Genomic DNA, 24,650 nt, shown 5'->3' on the forward strand with positions numbered 1-24,650 from the left:
GAAACAAAAAAAAAAGCACCTATTCCATTTCTTGTAAGGTAAGAGTGGAGCGTTGCTGCAGCCTGAAATGAGGGGGTGTTCAGATGGGGGGGGGCTCTGCCGACATTTTGTGAAAGTCCAGAGCCCCCGCACTTAGAGGGTGTACTATGCGGTGGACTCCAGGAATATGGCTGCCGGAGGTGGCTTATGCGCAGATGGACATCTCGGCACAAGATCTCGGGAGATGAGATCTCAGCACTGAAAATTTTTAATTTTTTTCAAGGAAATGTTAACTTTTTTTATTTATTTTGGGCACCTATTCAGTTTTGAAGGGACTTTGGGGATCCTATATATTGGAAAGCCCCCAAAAGTAAAGTGATACTATTTTAAAATCCGCACCCCACAACGTATTCAAAATTTTCTGGTATTTCATTAACCCTTCAGGTGCTTTTCAGGAATTTTTGCAAAGTGGCATGACGGAATGAAAGGTTTATTTTTACCTCCTCAATTTTGATGACTCCTGAACAGGCAGCTATAGCTGGCAGACTCTAAAGGTACCTTCACACTAAACGACACTGCAGCGATCCAGACAACGATCCGGATCGCTGCAGCGTCGCTGTTTGGTCGCTGGAGAGCTGTCACACAGACCGCTCTCCAGCGACCAACGATGCCGGTAACCAGGGTAAACATCGTGTTACTAAGCGCAGGGCCGCGCTTAGTAACCCGATCTTTACCCTGGTTACCATCCTAAAAGTAAAAAAAACAAATGCTTCATACTTACCTTCCGCTGTCTGTCCCCGGCGCTGTGCTTCTCTGTACTGGCTGTGAGCACAGCGGCCGGAAAGCAGAGCGGTGACGTCACCGCTCTGCTTTCCGGCCGCTGTGCTCACAGTGAGTGCAGGAAAGCACAGCGCCGGAGGACAGACAGCGGAAGGTAAGTATGAAGTGTTTGTTTTTTTTACTTTTAAGCTGGTAACCAGGGTAAATATCGGGTTACTAAGCGCGGCCCTGCGCTTAGTAACCCGATGTTTACCCTGGTTACCAGCGAAGACATCGCTGAATCAGCGTCAAACACGCCGATTCAGCGATGTCAGCGGGAGAGCCAGCGACCAAATAAAGTTCTGGCCTTCTAGCCCCGACCAACGACATCACAGCAGGATTCTGATCGCTGCTGCGTGTCAAGCTGAACGATATCGCTAGCCAAGACGCTGCAACGTCACGGATCGCTAGCGATATCGTTTAGTGTGAAGGTACCTTAAGGCCACTATTTGGCCATGAATTGCCATGGCAAACATTAGGACCACATGATCAAGATCTCAAGGTGAAAGTGGGGGTTAAAGGGGGCGCCCCCACACTGCTAACCATCTAGATGCTGTAGTCTCTATTGACAGCAGCAAATAAGGGGTTAAACAACCATAATCTGTGCCAACACTGATCTTGGCTGATGCAACAAATTGTCAGCTAAAGTGTACAGCCGACCGCTGCTGGATTGTCACCAGTTGGGGGGGATTCTAGTCTCTCATCGCAGGTCAGTAGAAAGACGTATTGGTGGTCACTAAGGAGTTTAACCCCTTAGTGACGGAGCCAAATTTTTGAAATCTGACTAGTGTCACTTTTTGTGGTAATAACTCTGCAACGCTTCAACAAATCCCAGTGATTTTGAGATTGTTTTTTTCGTGACACATTATACTTTATCATAATGGTAAATTTAGGTCAATATGTTTTGTTTATTTATAAAAAATATCAAAAATTTGAGAAAAATGTTAAAAAATTAGCAATTTTCAAAATTTGAATGATTATCCCTTTAATCCAGATGGTCATACCACAGCAAACCATTAATAAATAACATTTCCCACATGTCGGCTTTACATCAGCATCATTTGTAAAATGTTATTTTATTTTGTTAGCATTTTAGGAGGTTTAAAAATATAGCACCAATTTTTCATTTTTTTCAAGGAAATGTACAAAATTAATTTTTTTAGGGACTTATTCATGTTTGAAGTGACTTTAGGGGTCTCATATATTGGGAAACCCCCAAACGTGATACCATTTTAAAAACAGCACCCCCTGACATATTGAAAACGGCTGTCAGGTAGTTTATTAACCCTTCAGGTGCTTTACAGGTATTAATGCAAAGTGGTATGACAGAAGTGAAAATGTGTATTTTTACCACCTAAATGCCTCTAACTTCTGAACAGATTACTACAGCCGTCAGACTCTAAGGCCGCTATTTGGTCATGAATTGCCATCGCAAACATCAGGACCACAAAATCATGATCATGTTAACCACATATAATGATGTAGTCACCATTTACAGCAGCATCTAAAGGTACCTTCACACTGAACGATATCGCTAGTGATCCGTGACGTTGCAGCGTCCTGGCTAGTGATATCGTTCAGTTTGACAGGCAGCAGCGATCATGATCCTGCTGTGCCATCGTTGGTCGGAGCAGAAAGTCCAGAACTTTATTTAGTCGCTGGACTCCCGCAGACATCGCTGAATTGGCGTGTGTGACGCCGATTCAGCGATGTCTTCACTGGTAACCAGGGTAAACATCGGGTTACTAAGCGCAGGGCCGCGCTTAGTAACCCGATGTTTACCCTGGCTACCAGCGTAAACGTAAAAAAAAACCAAACACTACATACTTACATTCCGGTGTCTGTGCTCCGGCGCTGTGCTTCTCTGCACTGTGAGCGCTGGCCGGAAAGCGTCACCGCTCTGCTTTCCGGCTGGCGCTCACAGTCAGTGCAGAGAAGCAGAGCGCCGGAGGACAGACACCGGAATGTAAGTATGTAGTGTTTTTTTTTTTTTTACGTTTACGCTGGTAACCAGGGTAAACATCGGGTTACTAAGCGGGGCCCTGCGCTTAGTAGCCCGATGTTTACCCTGGTTACCCGGGGACTGGCATCGTTGGTCGCTGGAGAGCTGTCTGTGTGACAGCTCTCCAGCGACGCAGCGATCGGGATCGTTGTCTAGATCGCTGCAGCGTCACTAAATGTGACGGTACCTTTAGGGGTTAAACAGATTTGGACGGTGCAAACTCTGATCGTGGCTGATACAGCAAGTTGTCAGCTATAGTGCACAACCGACAGATTATAGGTTATTACCAGATGGGGAGGCTATTCTCTTATATGACAAGGTCAGTTAAAAGACGTATTGGCGGTCATTAAGGGGTTAAAAAACAAACAGATTTTTCACCCTCAAAACAATGCATAGATCAACAGTCTTTTTAGATGCAGAGTGGGCCTGAGTTATGAAATCAAATTTATTTTGTTTGACCTATTTAATGCAGAATATGTTCTGCACAAAAATTTTGCATGAAAAAACGTATCGGAAAATCCAGAGTGTATTTCCACATATCCATACCGGGGAACCTGTCGCCTGAAAAAAACAAAACAAAACCTAATTTCTTCCTTTAGCCTTTGTTCCAATACAGTAAGCCTGCCAGACAAGGTTTATACCCTATGGACCATCACATTACCAATATATCTACAGGTAAATGACAGAGACTTGCATTGTGAACAGTAAATTTAGGATTTCATGATCTTTGGCCAAAAGTACAGTGACGCGTCACTCTGCAGACATGTGCGCCCGGGCATTCGCTGGTACTGTGCCTGGATCTGAAGTAGTGGAAGTCTAAGATGTTGGGAGTTGATTGAGCATATTGTAACATTAGTGATTGCTGTTCACGCCAATTCTTGAGGCTATGTGCACACGTTGCAGATTATTTGCGTTTTTTTAGCGTTTTTGCGCTATAAAAATGCTATAAAACTGCAAATAATCTACATACATTAAGCATCCCATCTATAATATAACGCTGGGAGCGTCACTCTGTCCGAAGCCTTTATAGACTGCGCAAGCGCCGGCGCAGTCTGGCCTCACAGAGTGACGCTCCCAGGAGATCGCGGTATGCGTAAACACTGAACGCACACCGCAATATCCAGCAGAGAAGCAGGGACCGCCAGGAGGGTAAGTATCGGCTATATTCACCTGTCCACCGTTCCACCGCTGCGCGCCGCCATCTTCCCGGTCCTCGGCCTGTGACCTTCAGTTCAGAGGGCGCGATGACGCGCTTAATGCGCGACGGCGCCGCCCTCTGACTAACCAGTCACAGCCAGAGGACCGGGAAGATGGCGACGCCCAGCGGTGGAACTGAGGACAGGTGAATATAGTAAGTGCTGGGGGGCCTGAGCTGGCGGCGATACCGGCACCTGACCCCCACAGCGCGCCGGTGTCCCCGCCTGCTCAGGCCCCCCAGCACTCGGCGCCGAGCGGGTCAGAGGCAGCGGGGCCGAGCGGGTCAGAGTGTGGCAGATGTAGCAGAGCAGAGTGTGGCAGATGTAGCAGAGCAGAGTGTGGCAGATGTAGCAGAGCAGAGTGTGGCAGATGTAGCAGAGCAGTGTGTGGCAGATGTAGCAGAGCAGAGTGTGGCAGATGTAGCAGAGCAGAGTGTGGCAGATGTAGCAGAGCAGAGTGTGGCAGATGTAGCAGAGCAGAGTGTGGCAGATGTAGCAGAGCAGAGTGTGGCTGGATGGGAGCAGCCCATGTCAGAATGGGGGCGCAGGATGGGAGCAGCGCATGACAGGATGGGGACGCAGGATGGGAGCAGCGCATGACAGGATGGGGACGCAGGATGGGAGCAGCGCATGACAGGATGGGGACGCAGGATGGGAGCAGCGCATGACAGGATGGGGACGCAGGATGGGAGCAGCGCATGACAGGATGGGGACGCAGGATGGAGCAGCGCATGACAGGATGGGGACGCAGGATGGGTGCAGCGCATGACAGGATGGAGACGCAGGATGGAGCAGCGCATGACAGGATGGGGACGCAGGATGGGAGCAGAGCATGACAGGATGGGGACGCAGGATGGGAGCAGCGCATGACAGGATGGGGACGCAGGATGGGAGCAGCGCATGACAGGATGGGGACGCAGGATGGGAGCAGCGCATGACAGGATGGGGACGCAGGATGGGAGCAGCGCATGACAGGATGGGGACGCAGGATGGGAGCAGCGCATGACAGGATGGGGACGCAGGATGGAGCAGCATATACCAGGATGGAGACCATATACCAATATAAATGCTCGCCACCCGGGCGTAGAACGGGTTCAATAGCTAGTCATTTATAATGGAATCCGCAATTTTTGTGCACATTTGCGTTTTTCCGCATTAAAAACGCATTGCGTAAAAATAATGAACATGTTCATAAATTTTGCGATTTTGTAAGTAAGCTGATAAGATCTATTGGTCGGACACTGATCTGACTCAGGAGCGCATTGTAAATAAAAGGACGCATTGCCAGTGTGAGACATGTAGACACAGTCTTTCCTGATCTACGTGTTTCACATTGCTAATGCCTCCTTTTATTTAAAATAAGCTCTGAAGGAGGATTCACAGATTTTATTCTACTTTCTAAAATCCTACTTGCAGATTCCCTTTAACAACCAGTTTGTCCTACAGAAAATGGTTTGCGGTGGAACAAAAGCCTCGGATGCCTATTTCCAGTGTTACACAGGTGAATATTTAAGGGAAAATTTAAGAGAACCCCTTTTAAGTCTTTTTAAATAATAGATGTTTATTTGTAAGGTGATTCATAGTCAGGAATCCTTCTACCATAAAATAAGAGTTGACGAAGTTCTTTTTATTAGCTTGCCCTTTGACCTATACTTGTTTGCTGTGTGACGTGTGCAGCACTCGTATTGTAGAGCCGACACTGTAAAGGGGAGAGCGGAACTCCCATCTAAGGAGGAGCGAAAGGTAGAGATTAATACTGTGCAATAAGCAGGTTTCTGTCGTCACATCCTGCTCCAGAGTAGGAGGATGAAAGACCGGCGGCCTGAGCCCTGATGATGTGCCTGTCACAGAGGGGCCAGCGTGCTCCGATCTTGCACCCAAGGAGATGGTGAGATGCCGGAAACCTGTAGTAAATCCTCTACCCTCCAGATGTAACCTGCGCAAAGTGAAACTTCATGTTCGCAGGACGCGAGCAGCCAGTGCCACTAACCCTACTAGGGAAGAACAAGCTGACACATCAGAATCAGCAAAATTGGACAATAGCTCCTCATCCAGACGGGCACGCTTCAGGTACCCTCAATTTGTGGGTCAGTTGAAATGGGGAAGGGCAGGGCGAGGAATGGCTAAGCTTTTGTTTGGCCTAATTAGGCAAAAGCTCCTTATGTATTCAGTGGAGTGAGGGGGAAGGAGAGAATGATGCTACTGTGTGGCCAGTGGGCCAGAAAAGCAGCTGGCTCAGCATTGTGCACTGTGGATGAGTGACCGGGACTGAGGAATGTGTCTCTGGAAAGGATGGATGGGGAAAGAGGCAGCAAGGCAGGGATTGGTCCATGGTTGTCTGCAGTGAAAGGGGGGAGTGAGAGGCGGCCCTGGTTACTGGGTACCTCATCTTCGAGTTGCCGGCAATGTACAAGATCTTGAGCTGAGCCTCCGTACGCTCTGGTGACTCTGAGAAGGTTTGTTACTTTTTTTTCTTATTGTTGAACCTCTACGAAGAACTCCAAAACCAAGACTTATTGTCCTTTGTTTTTCGCTTGCAAATATTACGGTTGTTTTTCAGAGGGTTGTAATTTGTAGACTTCTTGCCTTTTCAGCTTCTCTGTGTCTGGAGTGGTTATTGGTATTCTCTGGAAAGAGCAGAGGAAATGTGCTTGGCATGGGGATGATAGCCAGCCATGAATAATTGAATGAGTCGTCTGTATCAAGAGAACAATGCTTAGAAACATTGAAGTGGTAAAAGGCCCACAGCACATGCAAGGGTTAAACTCCAATTGCTCATACAATTTTGCATTTATTATTAAGTAGCTGGATAATTATTCTCCCTGTTTCTTGTTTGGTTGGTTCCTTTTATGATTAGGCCTGATCTGTAGATGCTGCAGTTCTTTTCAGTGCTGGTTATGCATGGAATCTGTTAACCTGATCTATATATCGGGCATTGTGAAATCTGCTGATAGCTAAGACTGTCGGGTTCATACTGGGTGGAAGCCACAACCTAAGCCGGCCCTGGACCCTTGCACTGTCTTCTGACACTTGTATCTGATCTCACAGGTTGCAGTTCCCTCAGCTGGCGCTCAGACGGAGGTTGGGGCAGCTGACCTGCATGTCTAGGTCAGCACTGAAATTACGTTCCTGGCCTCTCACAATCCTTTATTACCTCTTACCGTTTGCTGCACTTAGGCCCTTGGCAAGAGTGGGATGGCGACCTACCAGCAGGGTAAGTGTCCTGCCCATTGCCATTTCCACACTTTTTTTTTTGTCCATCATAAGTTATGTAGTTTTTAAATCTAGCCTATTTGTTCTATAGTATAAAGTCATATTACAGTAACCTTTGCGTCTGTGTGAAAGTAAAACTGGGATTTCTGATCGTAATAAAGCACTTTTATGACTACAATGATGACTTAATTCTCAACATAAACGGGAAAATTGCATGATGTGACTAAGCAGTATTCATATTGGACATATTTTAGCTGCCATTTATTTGGTTTGTCCCTGGCTCAAGGACTGAGTTCACTAATATAACTGGATTTAGTGTAGGAGATGGGCAGTGCTGAGAACAGCAGATTGGAGCTGAATTTCCAGTGTTCTTTGTCTATTCATCGGGAGTAAATGCCAGCTCCACACCTGTCGGTATCGGGCTGCACATTTGGTTGATGGTCTGCAGTTTTGAGACAGAAAAAATAGTTATGGCAGGTGAATACAGTGAGCTATACACATATTATTTTTTTTTTTTTTTAGAATTTTGCTTTTTGAAGGTTGTAGGGGGTTTTATAACAAAAAAAAAAGTTGATTCACACAGATCCTGAGTGGAAACAATGGGGTTAATCTTCTTAATAACTACAGTAGTCTGTGGCACATTATCTCGGTTAATTGTTACCTTTGGATGTTCTGGAGGAGGGTGAGGCTTTGGCTGGGATTATTTGGTCCTCTGCTTGGCTCTTCTCATGCACAGTTATAAGCTGAGGTGTCGTGAGATGTGACATGAGAACTAATGACAGTTCGTTCTTGCCTGCTGCAAAAAAAAAATAAAGTGCACTTGTGGAAGGGGTTGGTAATGGCCAAGGACATAAGTTCCCATGTTATGAGCATTAACTGCGTATGGAAGGATTACAGGCCTAAGGCTGGTCATACATTCGTTTGGCCAATGATTATTCCTAACAACCATTCCGTCCTATACACATGTATGCCCTGTCGAGCGTGCATGTGTAGTCAGAGGAGAGAGAGGAGTAAGCTGCTGTCAGACCATCGAGTAGCAGTTTCTCCCTTGAGAACAAAACAACTGAGTGTTCAAATCCAACTTGTCCGACATCCTCTGGAGACTCTCATGTACTTTAATTGTCACTTAGATGATGAGACTGAGCCCAATCAGTCTCATAGGTCATTTTATAACTTGAACTAAAGGCTTTTGTAAAAAAAATAAAAATAAAATAATATACACTTTTTTTTTTCCACTGAAATGTCTTGTGTTCTTTAGCTGGAGAGGTCTATACAAAGTATGTATCACTTGTTCATGTGGAATGTGCTCTAGTTAATGTTACTTTCTCAGTTGCTTAAGTTAAAACCTTACAATATGTAAGCGCACCATGAAACACTAAAATGTAATTGTTTGGTAGCCAATTAACCATGAAGCAGCTGTGTGAATTAACCCTGTCTTTTATTTCTCACATAAAGCTATGACATCATGTACTGTTCCCGTGCATAATGTTGTGTATATGGTACTTTATTAACTGTATAGGCCCTGCTCACAGATGTACAGTTTTTTTTTATTTATTTTTTTCCCTCAATTACAATTAGAACAATTAATTTTCCTTAAATGTATGTATGAATTTGTGTACTAATTATATTAAGAGTTATAGTCTGTTTAGTTTCTTGGAGATAAGGGTGTTTTGCCATTGTGTTTAGTAACCCCTCGGTGACCCAAATCGGAGCATACATCCCTTCAAAACTGGTTTCAGCGCCGACAGAGCCATAGGCTATAAAAGTACCGACTCTCTGCCGTGCATCATTTTCAAGTGTATACGCCTACTGAAGGCGGACACTCAGACGTGGTAGACTGCCTCTGACTGCCTCCAGTAGGCGTACACGCCTGAAAACGATGCACGGCAAAGTGCACATTCGTTCTGATGGCACCATAATAGCCTATGGCCCTGTCGGCATCATGATATTTTTATTTTGGGGGTTGTCGGACATATCACCCGATGGGGCCACGGAGCTTGTACTAAACGCAATGTAAAAGCAACCTAAGGCTCCCCTTAGTCATTCAATAGACATAATGGATAACCACAAGTCTCTGAAGCTCCCAACTGCACTGTGTGATTCATTAGAATTAGTGCACTTTTTAACCAATCCATAGCAGGCCTTCTGTTAATTGTAGCACATTTTATTTTCCTTCTACAGGTTGCCATCTACAAATCTGTGCCAACCAGGTTGCTCTCACGTGCTTGGGGTCGTCTGAATCAGGTGGAATTGCCAACATGGCTGAGGAAACCTGTTTACAGTCTGTATATATGGACTTTTGGTGTGAACATGAAAGAGGCGGCAGTGGAAGATTTGCACCATTACCGAAATCTCAGCGAATTCTTCCGTAGGAAACTAAAGCCACAGGCACGACCTGTATGTGACTCCCATAGTGTGGTATGTGGAAGATAATTTGCCATGCATAGAATACACTGATGATTGCAGAACATGACACTAGTAAAGTCTAGTCCTCCTAAATCGAGGACTAATGGTGTTCATGCTCTTAAGAAAACTGTTGGTTTTCCTCCCCATCTACAAGCTAGGTTTCCATGTTTTCTTTGTGGAGTGACAAATAAGCCAGTTGCATAGCTCTGCTGGGAACAAGGAATCCATTTGATGATATCTGAAATGTCTGATTTTCCAATTCCAAAAAAGAAGGAACACACAGTAGTTGACTGGTCCTACACAAATCGTGGGCTCTGGTTGACTTTCATTTAATCAGCGCTTTAAAGGGCTGCAGCATTGTAGGAAAAATCCAAACTCATTTGGCGCTAATCAGAGATTGCTGATTTTGGAAACCTGACACCACAGTTTAAAGCAAAGTCACTCCTATATAATTTGTTTCCGTTCTTAAAGGGATTCTACAAGAAGTATATCAACGTGGCTGCTATCACTATATTTCAGGCTGTATTTTGTCATATTCCTTAAAGGGATTGTTCGGTCCAATTTAATAAGTCTGCAGTCACTCTTCACCACTTTTCAATCCGAGACCAGAAGGTTTGTATGAGTTATACATATTCCCGGCCAGTGGGCGCAGGTTTGCTCCATACACTTGTATAGAGCCGAGGCAACGCACAGTCTAGTGACGTGGCCGGCCAGTGGACGTGACCAACTAGAGGGCACAGCCTTGCTCCATACAAGTGTATGGTGAGCGAGGCTGCACCCACTGGCCTGGAGTATGTATAACTCGTACATGCCCTCCGGTTTCCTGGGTTTGAAATCGGCGAATCCCTGCAGCGCGTGCACACTTGATTTAGACTGGACAACCCCTTTAAGGCTGCAACCCATCTTTATGCTAGCCTAGGACAGGTTACAGCTTGAAATATGTGAAGCAGTTTATTATGGAGATTCCCTTTATTGGGAATGATTAGTGAAGGTTGTTGGCTTGGGCAGAAACTCCATTTTATTTGGCCTTAGGTTGCTGACGTACACGTTAGATCATTAGGATCCAGTGTATCACATACCTGATCTTTTGTTTTGCTGTGCAATAACACACCGCAGTGTCTCTCCCTACCCTGTTAAACAGGCATGCTCAAATATTTTTCTTCATTAACTGGCTTTATAAAGACTGATGTGGGTGAAAGCTCTTGCTTTTTAACCCCTTAGTGACGGAGCCAAATTTTTGAAATCTGTCCAGTGTCACTTTACGTGGTAATAACTCTGGAACGCTTCAACAAATCCCAGTGATTTTGAGTGTTTTTTTTTTTCGTGACACATACTTTGATAATGGAAAATTTAGGTCGATATGTTTTGTTTATAAAAAAAAATCAGAAATTTGAGAAAAATGTTAAAAAATTAGCAATTTTCAAACTTTGAATGATTATCCCTTTAATTCAGATAGTCATACCACAGCAAAACATCAATAAATGACATTTTCCACATGCCTGCTTTTCATCAGCATCATCCGTAAAATGTTATTTTATTTTGTTAGCATTTTAGGAGGTTCAAAAATGTAGCAGTAATTTTTTATTTTTTTTCAAGGAAATTTACAAAATTTATTTTTTTAGGGACCTATCCAGGTTTGAAGTGACTTTGGGGGTCCTATATATTGGAAAAAACCCAAAAGTGATACCATTTTAGAAATTGCACCCCTCGACATATTGAAAACTGCTGTCAGGTAGTTTATTGACCATTCAGGTGATTTTCAGGAATTAATGTAAAGTGGCATGACAGAAATGAAAATATGTATTTTTACCACCTAAATGCCACTAACTTCTGATCAGGTTACAACACCCGTCAGACGCTAAGTCGCTATTTGGTCATGAATTGCCGTGGCAAACATCAGGACCACACAATTATGATCTGAGAGCATCAACTGGGATAAAGGGGAAGTCCCCACACTGTTAACCATTTATGTGATGTAGTCACTATTGACAGCAGCATCTAAGGGGTTAAACAGATTTGGACGGTGCCAACACTGATCGTGGCTGATACAGCAAGTTGTCAGCTATAGTGTATGGCCGACAGCTGCAGGATTGTCACCTGTATGGGGAGGCTATTCTCTAATATCTCAGGTCAGTAAAAAGACGTATTGGTGGTCATTAAGGGGTTAAAGGGAATATGTCAGCAGGTTCTTGCTATATAATCCGAGAGCAGCATGATGTTAGAGTGTTATCAGATGATCACTACATGACTAGTTGTCTGGTATAATGTAGTCCCGCTCTGCATAACCCCACCCATCACTAATTTGGCAGATTTGTGCTTGGTCCTCATGCACATGTCAGTGTTGTGTGCCAAAACCAGCACTAACAAAAGAAAATGCTCCAAGTGTGAATCAATATAACAATCCCGTTGAAAAGATGATAGTAACGCTCACTCCAGGTGGTTGTTCTAACCATGCTCAACAATGGGCCAGATTTCATGCTGACTCCAAACTGACCGCAGGCTCACGATAGCTAAACAGTATGAAGGAAGAAAAGAGTGGTATCATCTGGGCATTGCAAGGAGGAGACTAGCTGGATCCAAGTAGATCAATTGCTTTATTGAACTATGCGTTTCAGGGACTGTCCATCCCCTCCATAAGGTACAATCTTGACAAGGACAGATCGTTCCTGAAACGCATAGTACATTAACGCAATTGATCTACTTGGAACCAGCTTGTCTTCCCCTTGCTGCACCAGGATGAGACTGCTCCCTTTTACTTACTTCAAAACCAGGAGTGTCTCAAACACAACAGAATTCAATCTTTCAATTATAGTGTTTTTTTTTAATAATGTAAGTTCCACTCCTGGTTGCCAGTCATAGTGTGGATGGGGTTATACAGAGCGGAGCATTCAGAGAAAAGATCTGCAGCAGATAAGTGTCTTCATCAAACTGCACTAAGAAGACCAGTAAGGTACAGTGAGGGGGGAAAAAAAAGTATTGAGTCATCCACCAATTGCACAAGTTCTTCCACTTAAAAAGATGAGAGGCCTGTAATTCACATCATAGGTAGACCACAACTCAAAATCAGAAAAAAAATTCAGATAATCACCTTGTCTGAGTTGGCAAAATTTATTTTGCAAATTATGGTGGAAAATAAGTATTTAGTCACTTAAAAACATGTAAGATTTCTGGCTCTCGCAGACCTGTAACTTCTTCTTTTAGAGGCTCCAAGGTCCTCCACTCATTATTTGTAGTAATAGCATCTGTTTTAACTTGTCAGTATAAGGCTACGTTCACATTTGCGGTGTTGGGCGCAGCATCGTCGACCCATACCGACGCATGCGTCATGCACCCCTATCTTTAACATGGGGGGGCGCATGGACATGCGCCGTTATGCATTGTATTGTGTTTTACGACGCATGCGTCATATTGACGCACATACAGGGCACAGAGGACGCTACTTGTAGTGTTTTCCCTGCGCCAAAATTCCTGCTCTCTACGATCTTATGACAACACATGTGTCGCAAAACGCTGCGTTGTGTACATGCGTTGTTGGTTGCGTCGCCGACGCTGCGCTCAACAAAGCAAATGTGAACGTTACCTAAAAGACATCTGTCCATAACCTCACATAACAGTCACACTCCAAACTCCACTATGGTGAAAACCAAAGAGCTGTTGAAGGACACCAGAAACAAAATTGTAGCCCTGCACCAGGCTGGGAAGACTGAATCTGCAATAGGCAAGCTGCATGGTATGATGAAATCAACTGTGGGAGCAATAATAAGAAAACGGAAGACGTACAAGACCACTGATCATCTCCCTCGATCTGGGGCTCTACGCAAGATCTCACCCCGTGGGGTCAAAATGATCATAATAACTGTGAGCAAAAATCCCAGAACCACACAGGGGGACCTAGTGAATGGCCTGCATAGAGCTGGGACCACCGTAACAAAGGCTACCATCAAGAGCATTTGGATTATCCAAAAGAGTATTGGGAGAATGCCATATGGTCTGATGAAACCAAAGTAGAACTGTTTGGTAAAAACAAAAACTCTTGGAGGAGACAGAATGCTGAGTTGCATGCAAAGAACACCATACCTACTGTGACGCATAGGTCATGCTTTGGGTCTGTTTCTCAGCAAAGGGACCAGGACGACTGATCCGTGTACATAAAAGAATGAATGGGGCCATGTATAGTGTGATTTTTGAGTGCAAACCTCCTTCCATCGGCAAGGGAATTGAAGATGAAACGTGGATGGGTCTTTCGGCATGATAATGATCCCAAACACACTGCCAGGGCAATGAAGGAGTGGTTTCATAAGCAACATATGAAGGTCCTGGAGTGGCCTAGCCAGTCTCCAGATCTCAATCCCATAGAAAACCTTTGGAGGGAGTTGAAAGTCCGTGTTGCCAAGCGACAGGCCCTAAAACGGTGTTCCCCAACTCCGGTCCTCAAGAGCCACCAACAGGTCATGTTTTCAGGATTTCCTTAGTATTGCACAGGTGATAATTACATCACCTGGACAGGCAAGCATTCAATCACCTGTGCAATACTAAGGAAATCCTGAAAACATGACCTGTTGGTGGCTCTTGAGGACCGGAGTTGGGGAACACTGCCCTAAAACATCACTGCTCTAGAGGAGATCTGCATGGAGGAATGGGCCAACATACTACCAGCAGTGTGTGCCAACCTTGTGATGACTTACAGAAAACATTTGACCACTGTCATTGCCAACAAGGGATATATAACAAAATATTGAGATGCACTTTTGTTAATGACCAAATACTTATTTTCCACCATAATTTGCAAAATAAATCTTGCCAAATCAGACAAGGTGATTTTCTGGATTTGTTTTCTCATTTTGACTCTCATAGTTGTGGTCTACCTATAATGTCAATTACAGGCCTCTCCTCTTTTTAAGTGGGAGAACTTGCACAATTAGTGACAGACTAAATACTTTTTCCCCCACTGTACATTACTGGAATCGGGCTTTGTCCTTACATCATACCACGCTCACATGGGGAAAAAGCAAAAACTTTGACAAATTCCCTATAACATTGGTATGGACAAATAAATTTGATTACTAATCTATATATTTGGTGCATTGGCGATGGCTACATGCAGGCTCTGTTTAGAATGCATGTTTATAGAGAGCCAGCTTTAGAAGTGACAACTTAGTCTGACAGAGCGGCAAGCGCCTCTTTTGGTGTCACTCTTTAATTGCACCAAAAAAAAAATCTTTTTTTTTTTTGGGTGAGGCACTTATGTAGAATGTATTTAAATCTTATTTGATCCTTTTCAGATCAGCCCATCTGATGGAAAAATTCTGCACTTTGGTCGAGTGAAAAACTGTGAAGTGGAGCAGGTTAAGGGGGTAACCTATTCATTGGAATCCTTCTTGGGACCCCAGACCTGGACTGAGAATCTATCCATGAGTAAGATCATCATGATCATTACCAAGAATAGTGGTTGGGAGAACTACTCTGTCCAATGGCATTTTATTTATAGAATGCTAAACATGTTCCGTATATACTTGTGTATAAGTTGATAATTTTGCCTCGGAAAACTTATTGACTTGAGTATAAGCAGGGTATGCATTGTCCCCTAATCCCTATTCTGGTTTGCATGGCCCCTCATCCCCATCCTTGTCTTATTCCCATCCTTGTATGCATGGCTCCTTATTCCCATCTCTTTCCTCTTCCTTGTATGTATTGCCTTCATGAGAAAAGCATTAAAAAAAAAAAATCTTACTTTACAGTGCCAGCAGCTCCTGCTGCCATGTGATCACATGTCTCTAGTTTCATTAAAGTAATGAATATTCACCTAGCAGCGGGAACAGGCTTTAGCGGCAGCCTCCTGTGACCCGCTGCTCCCCCACCGTAAACTGGGACAATGACTCGTGTATAAGCCGAGGGGGGCATTTTCAGTACAAAAAAAGTGCTGAAAATCTCTGCTTATGCACGAGTATATACGGTAATAACTTGCTTCATGCCGTGTTATTTGATAAATATTTAAACTAAATTGCAAAGGTTATAGTTGTAAATAGAAATGTACTCATCTCGTATGAATGATTTTTATTTTTGTTACTGGTAACAAATGTTAACTGGTAAATATTTCCTCTAGCATCATTCCAGGACCAGCTAGTAACAAAAGAAGGCAATGAGCTGTACCACTGTGTCATTTACCTGGCTCCTGGTGACTATCACTGCTTTCACTCACCAACAGACTGGAATGTGTATCACAGACGGCATTTCCCAGGTACCGTGCTCTTTCTAGGCAGTCTTATGACGTTTAGCAAAGTGTACATTTGAGACATGTAATGTTCCAACAAACTACTGAATGACCCATTTTATATATTTTCTGCACACCACACCGAAGTCTAAGATCTAGCGCAATAGTGAACCCACGGAGCATTTTACTTTGTTTTGCTGTTCAGGTTTCATGCTGTGTGCCTAGCATCTAAATATGTTTAAAAATTGAAGACATCAGTCCCTCAAACTGATCTGGGGCCAAATCGTGGACAAATTTTTATTATTGATAGTAGTATTTACTATTTTAGATCATGATCACAACAGTCATTAATGATTTCATGGTTGGAAACCCTAAAACAGATTACCTAAATTACATAACAAGCTATTTCAGTAATGCGTTATGAGAACTAACTCATTGATTCCATAGGATCTCTCATGTCTGTGAACCCTGGAGTTGCTCGATGGATAAAAGAGTTGTTCTGCTACAATGAACGTGTTGTCCTCACAGGAGGATGGAAACATGGATTCTTCTCACTCACTGCCGTCGGTGCTACCAATGTTGGGTCTATACGCATATACTTTGACAGGGTAAGTGAATTCTGTTCACTAAAAGAATTCCATTTCTAATCAAAATAGATTGATACATTTAAGAAACTAAAAGTGGGCACAGAGTATTTTCTCCAAGGTCCATTCTCAAAATTTCTTGGATGTATAATAGATAGAGTTAATCTTTATTTTTATATAGCGCTAACATATTCCGCAGCGCTTTACAGTTTTTGCACACATTATCATCACTGTCCCTGATGGGGCTCACAATCTAGAATCCCTATCAGTATGTCTTTGGAATGTGGGAGGAAACCGGAGTGCCCGGAGGAAACCCACGCAAACACGGAGAGAACATACAAACTCTTTGCAGATGTTGTCCTGGGTGGGATTAGAACCCAGGACCCCAGCGCTGCAAGGCTGCAGTGCTAACCACTGCGCCACCGTGCTGCCCAATAGATACCAGAAAACCTCCCTATCTAAACCTATAGTTGTGATCAGCATCTGAGACTGACAGAAATTTTGGTTTTCTTAAGTTTTCTGCTTCAGTGTCTTTAGATTTTGTAGTCAGATGTTTCTATGGTTCTTGAAGTACAATTATAAGCATTTAATACGTTCTTAAACTTCGATTGACAAATGGAACAAGTTTATGCAAAGACTCCATATTTACAGTGTTGACCTTTATTTTTCAAGGCTTCCATTTTGCCTACTAGCTGGATATCCTCTTCTGGGCCAAATCCTGAAAACAAAAATTTTAGTCTCAGCTTTTGGTCACTACTGTAGATCACTTATAACTTAGTTGTAGGCAGATAAATTTTTTTTCTTGTAACATCTATTGTATACTTTTTCCTTTTTTTTTTTTTATAATCTACTCCTTGTGTTTATTAACGAATGTAAAGCTTTTTTTTAATTTTGGGCAGATATAGAGGAAAGATTTTAATCTATACATTGGAATACAATTTGATAAATCAGTTTGGTATGAAATGTGTGAATTGATCTGATATCAGATGAGGAAAACAAGAATTAGTTGTATCCTAACGTGTCTAAAACAGACTTTTGACCGATATGACCCATTTCACTCTAAGGCTAAGTTCACATTAGCATTTGGGGGTTTTGCAGAGAGCGGTGTCCTCCACTAAGCCCCGCCTACTTCTGTATGCATCTTGCTTACCTGTCTTTAACATTGGGTACGCAGGACATGTGGATGTATGCGTATGCGTCGTTTTGACACGCCCGCTGACCGCACGGGAACGCAGCCCTCTGCAAAGCCCCGGAACGCTAATGCCTAACATAGGTTTTAGATTGCTGTGCATTTAGCTAGCCAAACACTAATTATTTCTGATAGATGTTTGAAGATCAGTCTGCATCTTGCTGTTAGTTTGTGCCTTTGTGTCAAACCAACAGCAGAACTTGGTCTAAATTACCCTTTTCAGTTTCCAAAAATCTCTAGTGTATGGCCACTTAGACACAGTTCTTGACCTACAGAACTCACAGTTGTTACTGACATGTAAAAGGAGCCTAAGGCTAGTTTCACACTAGCGTTTTGCTGATCTGCGGACTTCCTCCGTGAAGCCCCGCCTACTTCTGCATGCGGCCTGCGTTCCTATCTTTAACATTAGGTGCGTACGCAGGTTGTGCGGCTGTATGCGGATGCTTCTGCATGTGTCGTTTTGACGATGCGGAGAAAAAAAAAATGCTACAAGCTGCGTTCTATGCTGGTCGCCGCATCGTCAAAACGACGCATGCGGAAGCATCCGCATATAGCGGCACGACCTGCGTACCTAATGTTAAAGATAGGTATGCAGGCCGCATGCAGAAGTAGGCGGAGCTAGTGGCGGAGGTGTGGCCGAGGGTGGGGCTTCATGGAGGAAATCCGCAACCCTCCGCAGATCAGCAAAACGCAAATGTGAAACCGGCCTAATCTGTACTAATGTCATTAAAACATAAATTGACTTTTTTTCTTTGACATTAGGATTTACAGACTAACAGCCCACGATACAGCAAAGGATCTCATAATGATATGAGTTATGTAACGAACAATAACCAGGATGGTATTGCAATGAGAAAAGGAGAACAGCTAGGAGAATTCAACCTTGGATCTACCATCGTTCTCATTTTTGAAGCACCAAAGGATTTTAGATTTAACCTGAAGGCTGGACAGAAAATCCACTTTGGAGAGGCAGTGGGCTCTCTATAGGAAGATGGGCTGTTTTGCTTCCTGAGGAAAGGCCAGAGGCTGTTCAAAAGTGCTGGTGACAGAGGCTCACCTCCAGGTTTCTCAGCATATTGGAATCGTGCGCACGTGTCAGCCCGATGGCAGTCATTAAGATTCAGACCATCTGCTATGGCTACTGCCTCCCACACCATACTATTCCTACTCTCACTTCACACCTATTTTTCCACTCCTTCCCCTGTCCATGATGTGTGGTTTCATGGAACTGAGCTGGAGAAATGATCACCCAACAACGAGGAATTTAATTGGTGGTAGCATAAATCATGTTTTCCTGATTGAAACCCCAGTTGATACACTGCTGCCCTCAGGGAAGCGCTAACATGTACGGGCAGGTCTAGCTTCCCCGTGAGAGGATGGCACCTGGTGGAATGGTGTAGGGTAATAGTGAGTGCTGGCCCTTTGGTTGGTCAGAGAAGGAGTGTCAGTTCTGCCAAAGGGAGCTGTAGCTTATTACTTTTATATTTCTAAATGAAGGGGATGATCTTGCTAATACATTAACTCATTTAATAGCATACATTTTGAAATAAAACAGTTGAAAATAATGTGACTTATTCATTTATTTACATCTTCAGGAGATAAATCCATGGATGCAGCAATCTCCTGAATACGACTGACATAGGCTTGAACGTTCACTTTCTCCACACTAAGCTTCTGTTCACGCTTTTTAATCTGTTCTTCCAGCTGTAAAAGAATTTCATATTCAAAATGGTTAAAAAAAATTAATAGAAAATTTAATTTAATCTTGATGTGTTTGATCCTTGACTTAGATTAAAAACAGACATGTATTTCAATTTGTTTTGAGGTATACCCTTGTGACCATTAAAGACAAGCACCAAATCAACAAAATAGTGCTGTTAAACAGATGCTGTCGGCAGGATTTCACACCCCAAACTATGTATATGTGCATGTAGTTCTTCCAAAGACAAGTCCAGCAATACCTTTACATGGCCAATCCTCCATTACTTAGAAATCGGCGTTTAAATTGATATGCAATGAGGCTCAAGAACTGTCATTTAAGAAGGGAGATAGAGCTCACCAGATCTGCTGTTAGGAGAATCGTAATGGAGACATCACACAGTCGCTCAGGTCAGGGCTGCAGAAGCCACAGGAGTAAGAAGAATCCTCCAGCGAGCAAAGTATTACAAATTCACATTTATTTTTATATAGCGCTAACATTTATTAGCATGTTAAGATTACGGCAACCTCATAACACACAGTAGGCTCTTTAGCCAAAACGCATAGGTTTGATTGATAGGAGGTTGCCGTATTCTTTTTAACGTTCCAATAAATGTGAAGTTTTAATACTTGCCTCGCTTCAATCACTAGAAGATTCTCCTTTTTCCAAGAACTATTTGTAGGTCTGAAGCCTCTGTGACTCCAGCTCTATTCACGGCCGAGCATTTCTTCCTGCTAGTTCATCGACCCCTGGACCTGAAGGCTGGTTTTGTAAACGTATTGCTGGAATTGTCTTTAAAAGAGCTACATAAGCATATAAATAATTTTCAGGGTGAAATCTTGATGACAAACTCACTTTAACATTGAAAACACATGTAATAAAGGGAGTTTGTCAGCCTGATGTAACATGCGATAAGCACATTGCCTTGTACAGGATAGCCCCTATAAAATTCTCCTCTATAAGCAGAATTCACACGATCAAATTAACCCCTTTCTGCCATTAGACGTACTATTGCGTCCATGTGGGGTGGGCTTTACTTCCCAAGGACGCAATAGTACGTCATATGCGATCGGCAGCGCTCACGGGGGGAGCGCCGCCGATCGCGGCCGGGTGTCAGCTGTTTATCGCAGCTGACATCCGGCACTATGTGCCAGGAGCGGTCACGGACCGCCCCCGGCACATTAACCCCCGGCACACCGCGATCAAAGATGATCGCGATGTGCCGGCGGTACAGGGAAGCACCGCGCAGGGAGGGGGCTCCCTGCGGGCTTCCCTGAGCCCCCCGCAGCAACGCGATGTGATCGCGTTGCTGCGAGGGTCTCACCTCCCTCCCTGCTCCCTCCAGCCCCGGATCCAAGATGGCCGCGGATCCGGGTCCTGCAGGGAGGGAGGTGGCTTCACAGAGCCTGCTCAGAGCAGGCACTGTGAAGGCTGCAGCGCTGCATGTCAGATCAGTGATCTGACAGAGTGCTGTGCAAACTGTCAGATCACTGATCTGTGATGTCCCCCCCGGGACAAAGTAAAAAAGTAAAAAAAAAAAATTTCAAATGTGTAAAAAAAAATAAAAAAAAATATTCCAAAATAATGAAAAAAAAAATAAAAATATTATTCCCATAAATACATTTCTTTATCTAAATAAAAAAAACAAAACAATAAAAGTACACATTTAGTATCGCCGCGTCCGTAACGGCCCGACCTATAAAACTGGCCCACTAGTTAACCCCTTCAGTAAACACCGTAGGGAAAAAAAAAAAAAAACGAGGCAAAAAACAACGCTTTATTATCATACCGCCGAACAAAAAGTGGAATAACACGCGATCAAAAAGACAGATATAACTAACCATGGTACCGCTGAAAACGTCATCTTGTCCCGCAAAAAACGAGCCGCCATACAGCATCATCAGCAAAAAAATAAAAAAGTTATAGTCCTGAGAATAAAGCGATGCAAAAATAATTATTTTTTCTATAAAAGAGTTTTTATCGTATAAAAGCGCCAAAACATAAAAAAATGATATAAATGAGGTGTCGCTGTAATCGTACTGACCCGAAGAATAAAACTGCTTCATCAATTTTACCAAACGCGGAACGGTATAAATGCCTCCCCCAAAAGAAATTCATGAATAGCTGGTTTTTGGTCATTCTGCCTCACAAAAATCGGAATAAAAAGCGATCAAAAAATGTCACGTGCCCGAAAATGTTACCAATAAAAACATCAACTCGTCCCGCAAAAAACAAGACCTCACATGACTCTGTGGACCAAAATATAGAAAAATTATAGCTCTCAAAATGTGGTAACGCAAAAAATATTTTTTGCAATAAAAAGCGTCTTTCAGCGTGTGACGGCTGCCAATCATAAAAATCCGCTAAAAAACCCGCTATAAAAGTAAATCAAACCCCCCTTCATCACCCCCTTAGTTAGGGAAAAATTAAAAAAATGTATTTATTTCCATTTTCCCGTTAGGGCTAGGGTTAGAGTTAGGGCTAGGGTTAAGGCTAGGGCTAGGGTTAGGGCTAGGGTTAGGATTAGGGTTAGGGCTAGGGCTACAGTTTGGGTTGGGGCTAAAGTTACAGTTAGGGTTTAGATTACATTTACGGGTGGGAATAGGGTCGGGATTAGGGTTAGGGGTGTGTCAGGGTTAGAGGTGTGGTTAGGGTTACTGTTGGGATTAGGGTTAGGGATGTGTTTGGATTAGGGTTTCAGTTATAATTGGGGGGTTTCCACTGTTTAGGCACATCAGGGGCTCTCCAAACGCGACATGGTGTCCGATCTCAATTCCAGCCAATTCTGCGTTGAAAAAGTAAAACAGTGCTTCTTCCCTTCTGAGCTCTCCCGTGTGCCCAAACAGGGGTTTACCCCAACATATTGGGTATCAGCGTACTCAGGACAAATAGGACAACAACTTTTGGGGTCCAATTTATCCTGCTACCCTTGGGAAAATACAAAACTCAGGGCTAAAACATATTTTTTGTGGGGAAAAAAAAGATTTTTTATTTTCACGGCTCTGCGTTATAAACTGTAGTGAAACACTTGGGGGTTCAAAGTTCTCACAACACATCTAGATTAGTTCCCTGGGGGGTCTAGTTTCCAATATGGGGTCACTTGTGGGGGGTTTCTACTGTTTAGGTACATTAGGGGTTCTGCAAACGCAATGTGACGTCTGCAGACCATTCCATCTAAGTCTGCATTCCAAATGGCGCTCCTTCCCTTCCGAGCTCTGCCATGCGCTCAAACGTTGGTTTCCCCCAACATACGGGGTATCAGCGTACTCAGGACAAATTGGACAACAACTTTTGGGGTCGAATTTCTCTTACCCTCGGGAAAATACAAAACTGGGGGCTAAAAAATAATTTTGGGGGGAAAGATTTTTTTTTTTTAATTTTCACGGCTCTGCGTTACAAACTGTAGTGAAACACTTGGGGGTTCAAAGCTATCACCACACATCTAGATGAGTTCCTTAGGGGGTCTAGTTTCCAAAATGGTGTCACTTGTGGGAGGTTTCTACTGTTTAGGTACATTAGGGGCTCTGCAAATGCAATGTGACACCTGCAGACCATTCCATCTAAGTCCTCATTCCAAATGGAGCTCCTTCCCTTCCGAGCCCTCCCATGCGCCCAAACAGTGGTTCCCCCCCACATATGGGGTATCAGCGCACTCAGGACAAATTGGACAACAAATTGTGGGGTCGAATTTCTCCTGTTACCCTCGGGAAAATACAAAACTGGGGGCTAAAAAATAATTTTTGTGGGAAAAAATTTTTGTTTTATTTTTACGGCTCTCCATTATAAACTTCTGTGAAGCCCTTGGTGGGTCAAAACGCTCAGCACACATCTAGATAAGTTCCTAAGGGGGTCTACTTTCCAAAATGGTGTCACTTGTGGGGGGTTTCTACTGTTTAGGTACATTAGGGGCTCTGCAAACGCAATGTGACACCTGCAGACCATTCCATCTAAGTCTGCATTCAAATGGCACTCCTTCCCTTCTGAGCCCTCCCATGTGCCCAAACAGTGGTTCCCCCCACATATGGTGTATCATCGCACTCAGGACAAATTGGGCAACAAATTTTGGGGTCCAATTTCTCCTGTTACCCTCAGGAAAATACAAAACTGGGGGCTAAAAAAATAATTTTTGTGGGAAAAAAATTTTGTTTTATTTTTACGGCTCTGCATTATAAACTTCTGTGAAGCACTTGGTGGGTCAAAGTGCTCACCACACCTCTAGATAAGTTCCTTAGGGGGTCTACTTTCCAAAATGGTGTCACTTGTGGGGGGTTTCAATGTTTAGGCACATCAGTGGCTCTTCAAACGCAACATGACGTCCCATCTCAATTCCTGTCAATTTTGCATTGAAAAGTCAAACGGCGCTCCTTCCCTTCCGAGCTCTCTCATCCGCCCAAACAGTGGTTTACCCCCACATATGGGCTATCAGCGTACTCAGGACAAATTGTACAACAACTTTTGGGGTCCAATTTCTTCTCTTACCCTTGGGAAAATTAAAAATTGGGGGCGAAAAGATAATTTTTGTGAAAAAATATGATTTTTTATTTTTACGGTTCTACATTATAAACTTCTGTGAAGCACTTGTTGGGTCAAAGTGCTCACCACACCTCTAGATAAGTTCCTTAGGGGGTCTACTTTCCAAAATGGTGTCACTTGTGGGGGGTTTCAATGTTTAGCCACATCAGGGGCTCTCCAAACGAAACATGGCGTCCCATCTCAATTCCAGTCAATTTTGCATTGAAAAGTCAAATGGCACTCCTTCGCTTCCGAGCTCTGCCATGCGCCCAAACAGTGGTTTACCCCCACATGTGGGGTATTGGCATACTCAGGACAAATTGTACAACAATGTTTGGGGTCCATTTTCTCCTGTTACCCTAGGTAAAATAAAACAAATTGGAGCTGAATTAAATTTTTTGTGAAAAAAAGTTAAATGTTCATTTTTATTTAAACATTCAAAAAATTCCTGTGAAGCACCAGAAGGGTTAATAAACTTCTTGAATATGGTTTTGAGCACCTTGAGGGGTGTAGTTTTTAGAATGGTGTCACACTTGGGTATTTTCTATCATATAGACCCCTCAAAATGACTTCAAATGAGATGTGGTCCCTAAAATAAAATGGTGTTGTAGAAATGAGAAATTGCTGGTCAACTTTTAACCCTTATAACTCCCTAACAAAAAAAAAATTTGGTTCCAAAATTGTGCTGATGTAAAGTAGACATGTGGGAAATGTTACTTATTAAGTATTTTGTGTGACATATCTCTGTGATTTAATTGCATAAAAATTCAAAGTTGGAAAATTGCGAAATTTTCATAATTTTCGCCAAATTTCCGTTTTTTTCACAAATAAACGCAGGTA

The 24,650-nt window shown here is 43.3% G+C and overlaps 2 protein-coding genes across 5 annotated transcripts in view; one reads left to right on the forward strand and one right to left on the reverse strand.

Annotated features, from left to right (window-relative positions):
- Positions 1 to 19,164, forward strand: part of PISD (phosphatidylserine decarboxylase) — a 104,715-nt gene extending 85,551 nt beyond the window's left edge. The window contains exons 1-7 of one of the 2 annotated variants that reach the window (XM_069757757.1): positions 5,531 to 6,066; positions 7,045 to 7,210; positions 9,391 to 9,627; positions 14,898 to 15,030; positions 15,719 to 15,853; positions 16,274 to 16,434; positions 18,362 to 19,164. In XM_069757757.1, coding sequence (XP_069613858.1) covers positions 5,882 to 6,066; positions 7,045 to 7,210; positions 9,391 to 9,627; positions 14,898 to 15,030; positions 15,719 to 15,853; positions 16,274 to 16,434; positions 18,362 to 18,586 — 1,242 coding nt within the window. In that variant the 5' untranslated portion in view covers positions 5,531 to 5,881 and the 3' untranslated portion in view covers positions 18,587 to 19,164. Of the gene's footprint in view, positions 1 to 5,530; positions 6,067 to 7,044; positions 7,211 to 9,390; positions 9,628 to 14,897; positions 15,031 to 15,718; positions 15,854 to 16,273; positions 16,435 to 18,361 lie in introns of those variants that run through there. The other variant, XM_069757766.1, reaches the window with a different exon arrangement.
- The window catches only part of SFI1 (SFI1 centrin binding protein), a 203,715-nt gene continuing 195,914 nt past the window's right edge, over positions 16,850 to 24,650 (reverse strand). For 2 of the 3 annotated variants that reach the window (XM_069757728.1, XM_069757746.1), the window contains 2 exons: positions 19,187 to 19,303; positions 16,850 to 17,128 (listed from right to left, as the gene is read on the reverse strand). In XM_069757728.1, coding sequence (XP_069613829.1) covers positions 17,099 to 17,128; positions 19,187 to 19,303 — 147 coding nt within the window. In that variant the 3' untranslated portion in view covers positions 16,850 to 17,098. Of the gene's footprint in view, positions 17,129 to 19,161; positions 19,304 to 24,650 lie in introns of those variants that run through there. The other variant, XM_069757737.1, reaches the window with a different exon arrangement.

This window comes from Ranitomeya imitator, chromosome 1 (assembly GCF_032444005.1).
Source record: "Ranitomeya imitator isolate aRanImi1 chromosome 1, aRanImi1.pri, whole genome shotgun sequence".
Taxonomy (NCBI): Eukaryota; Metazoa; Chordata; class Amphibia; order Anura; family Dendrobatidae; genus Ranitomeya; species Ranitomeya imitator.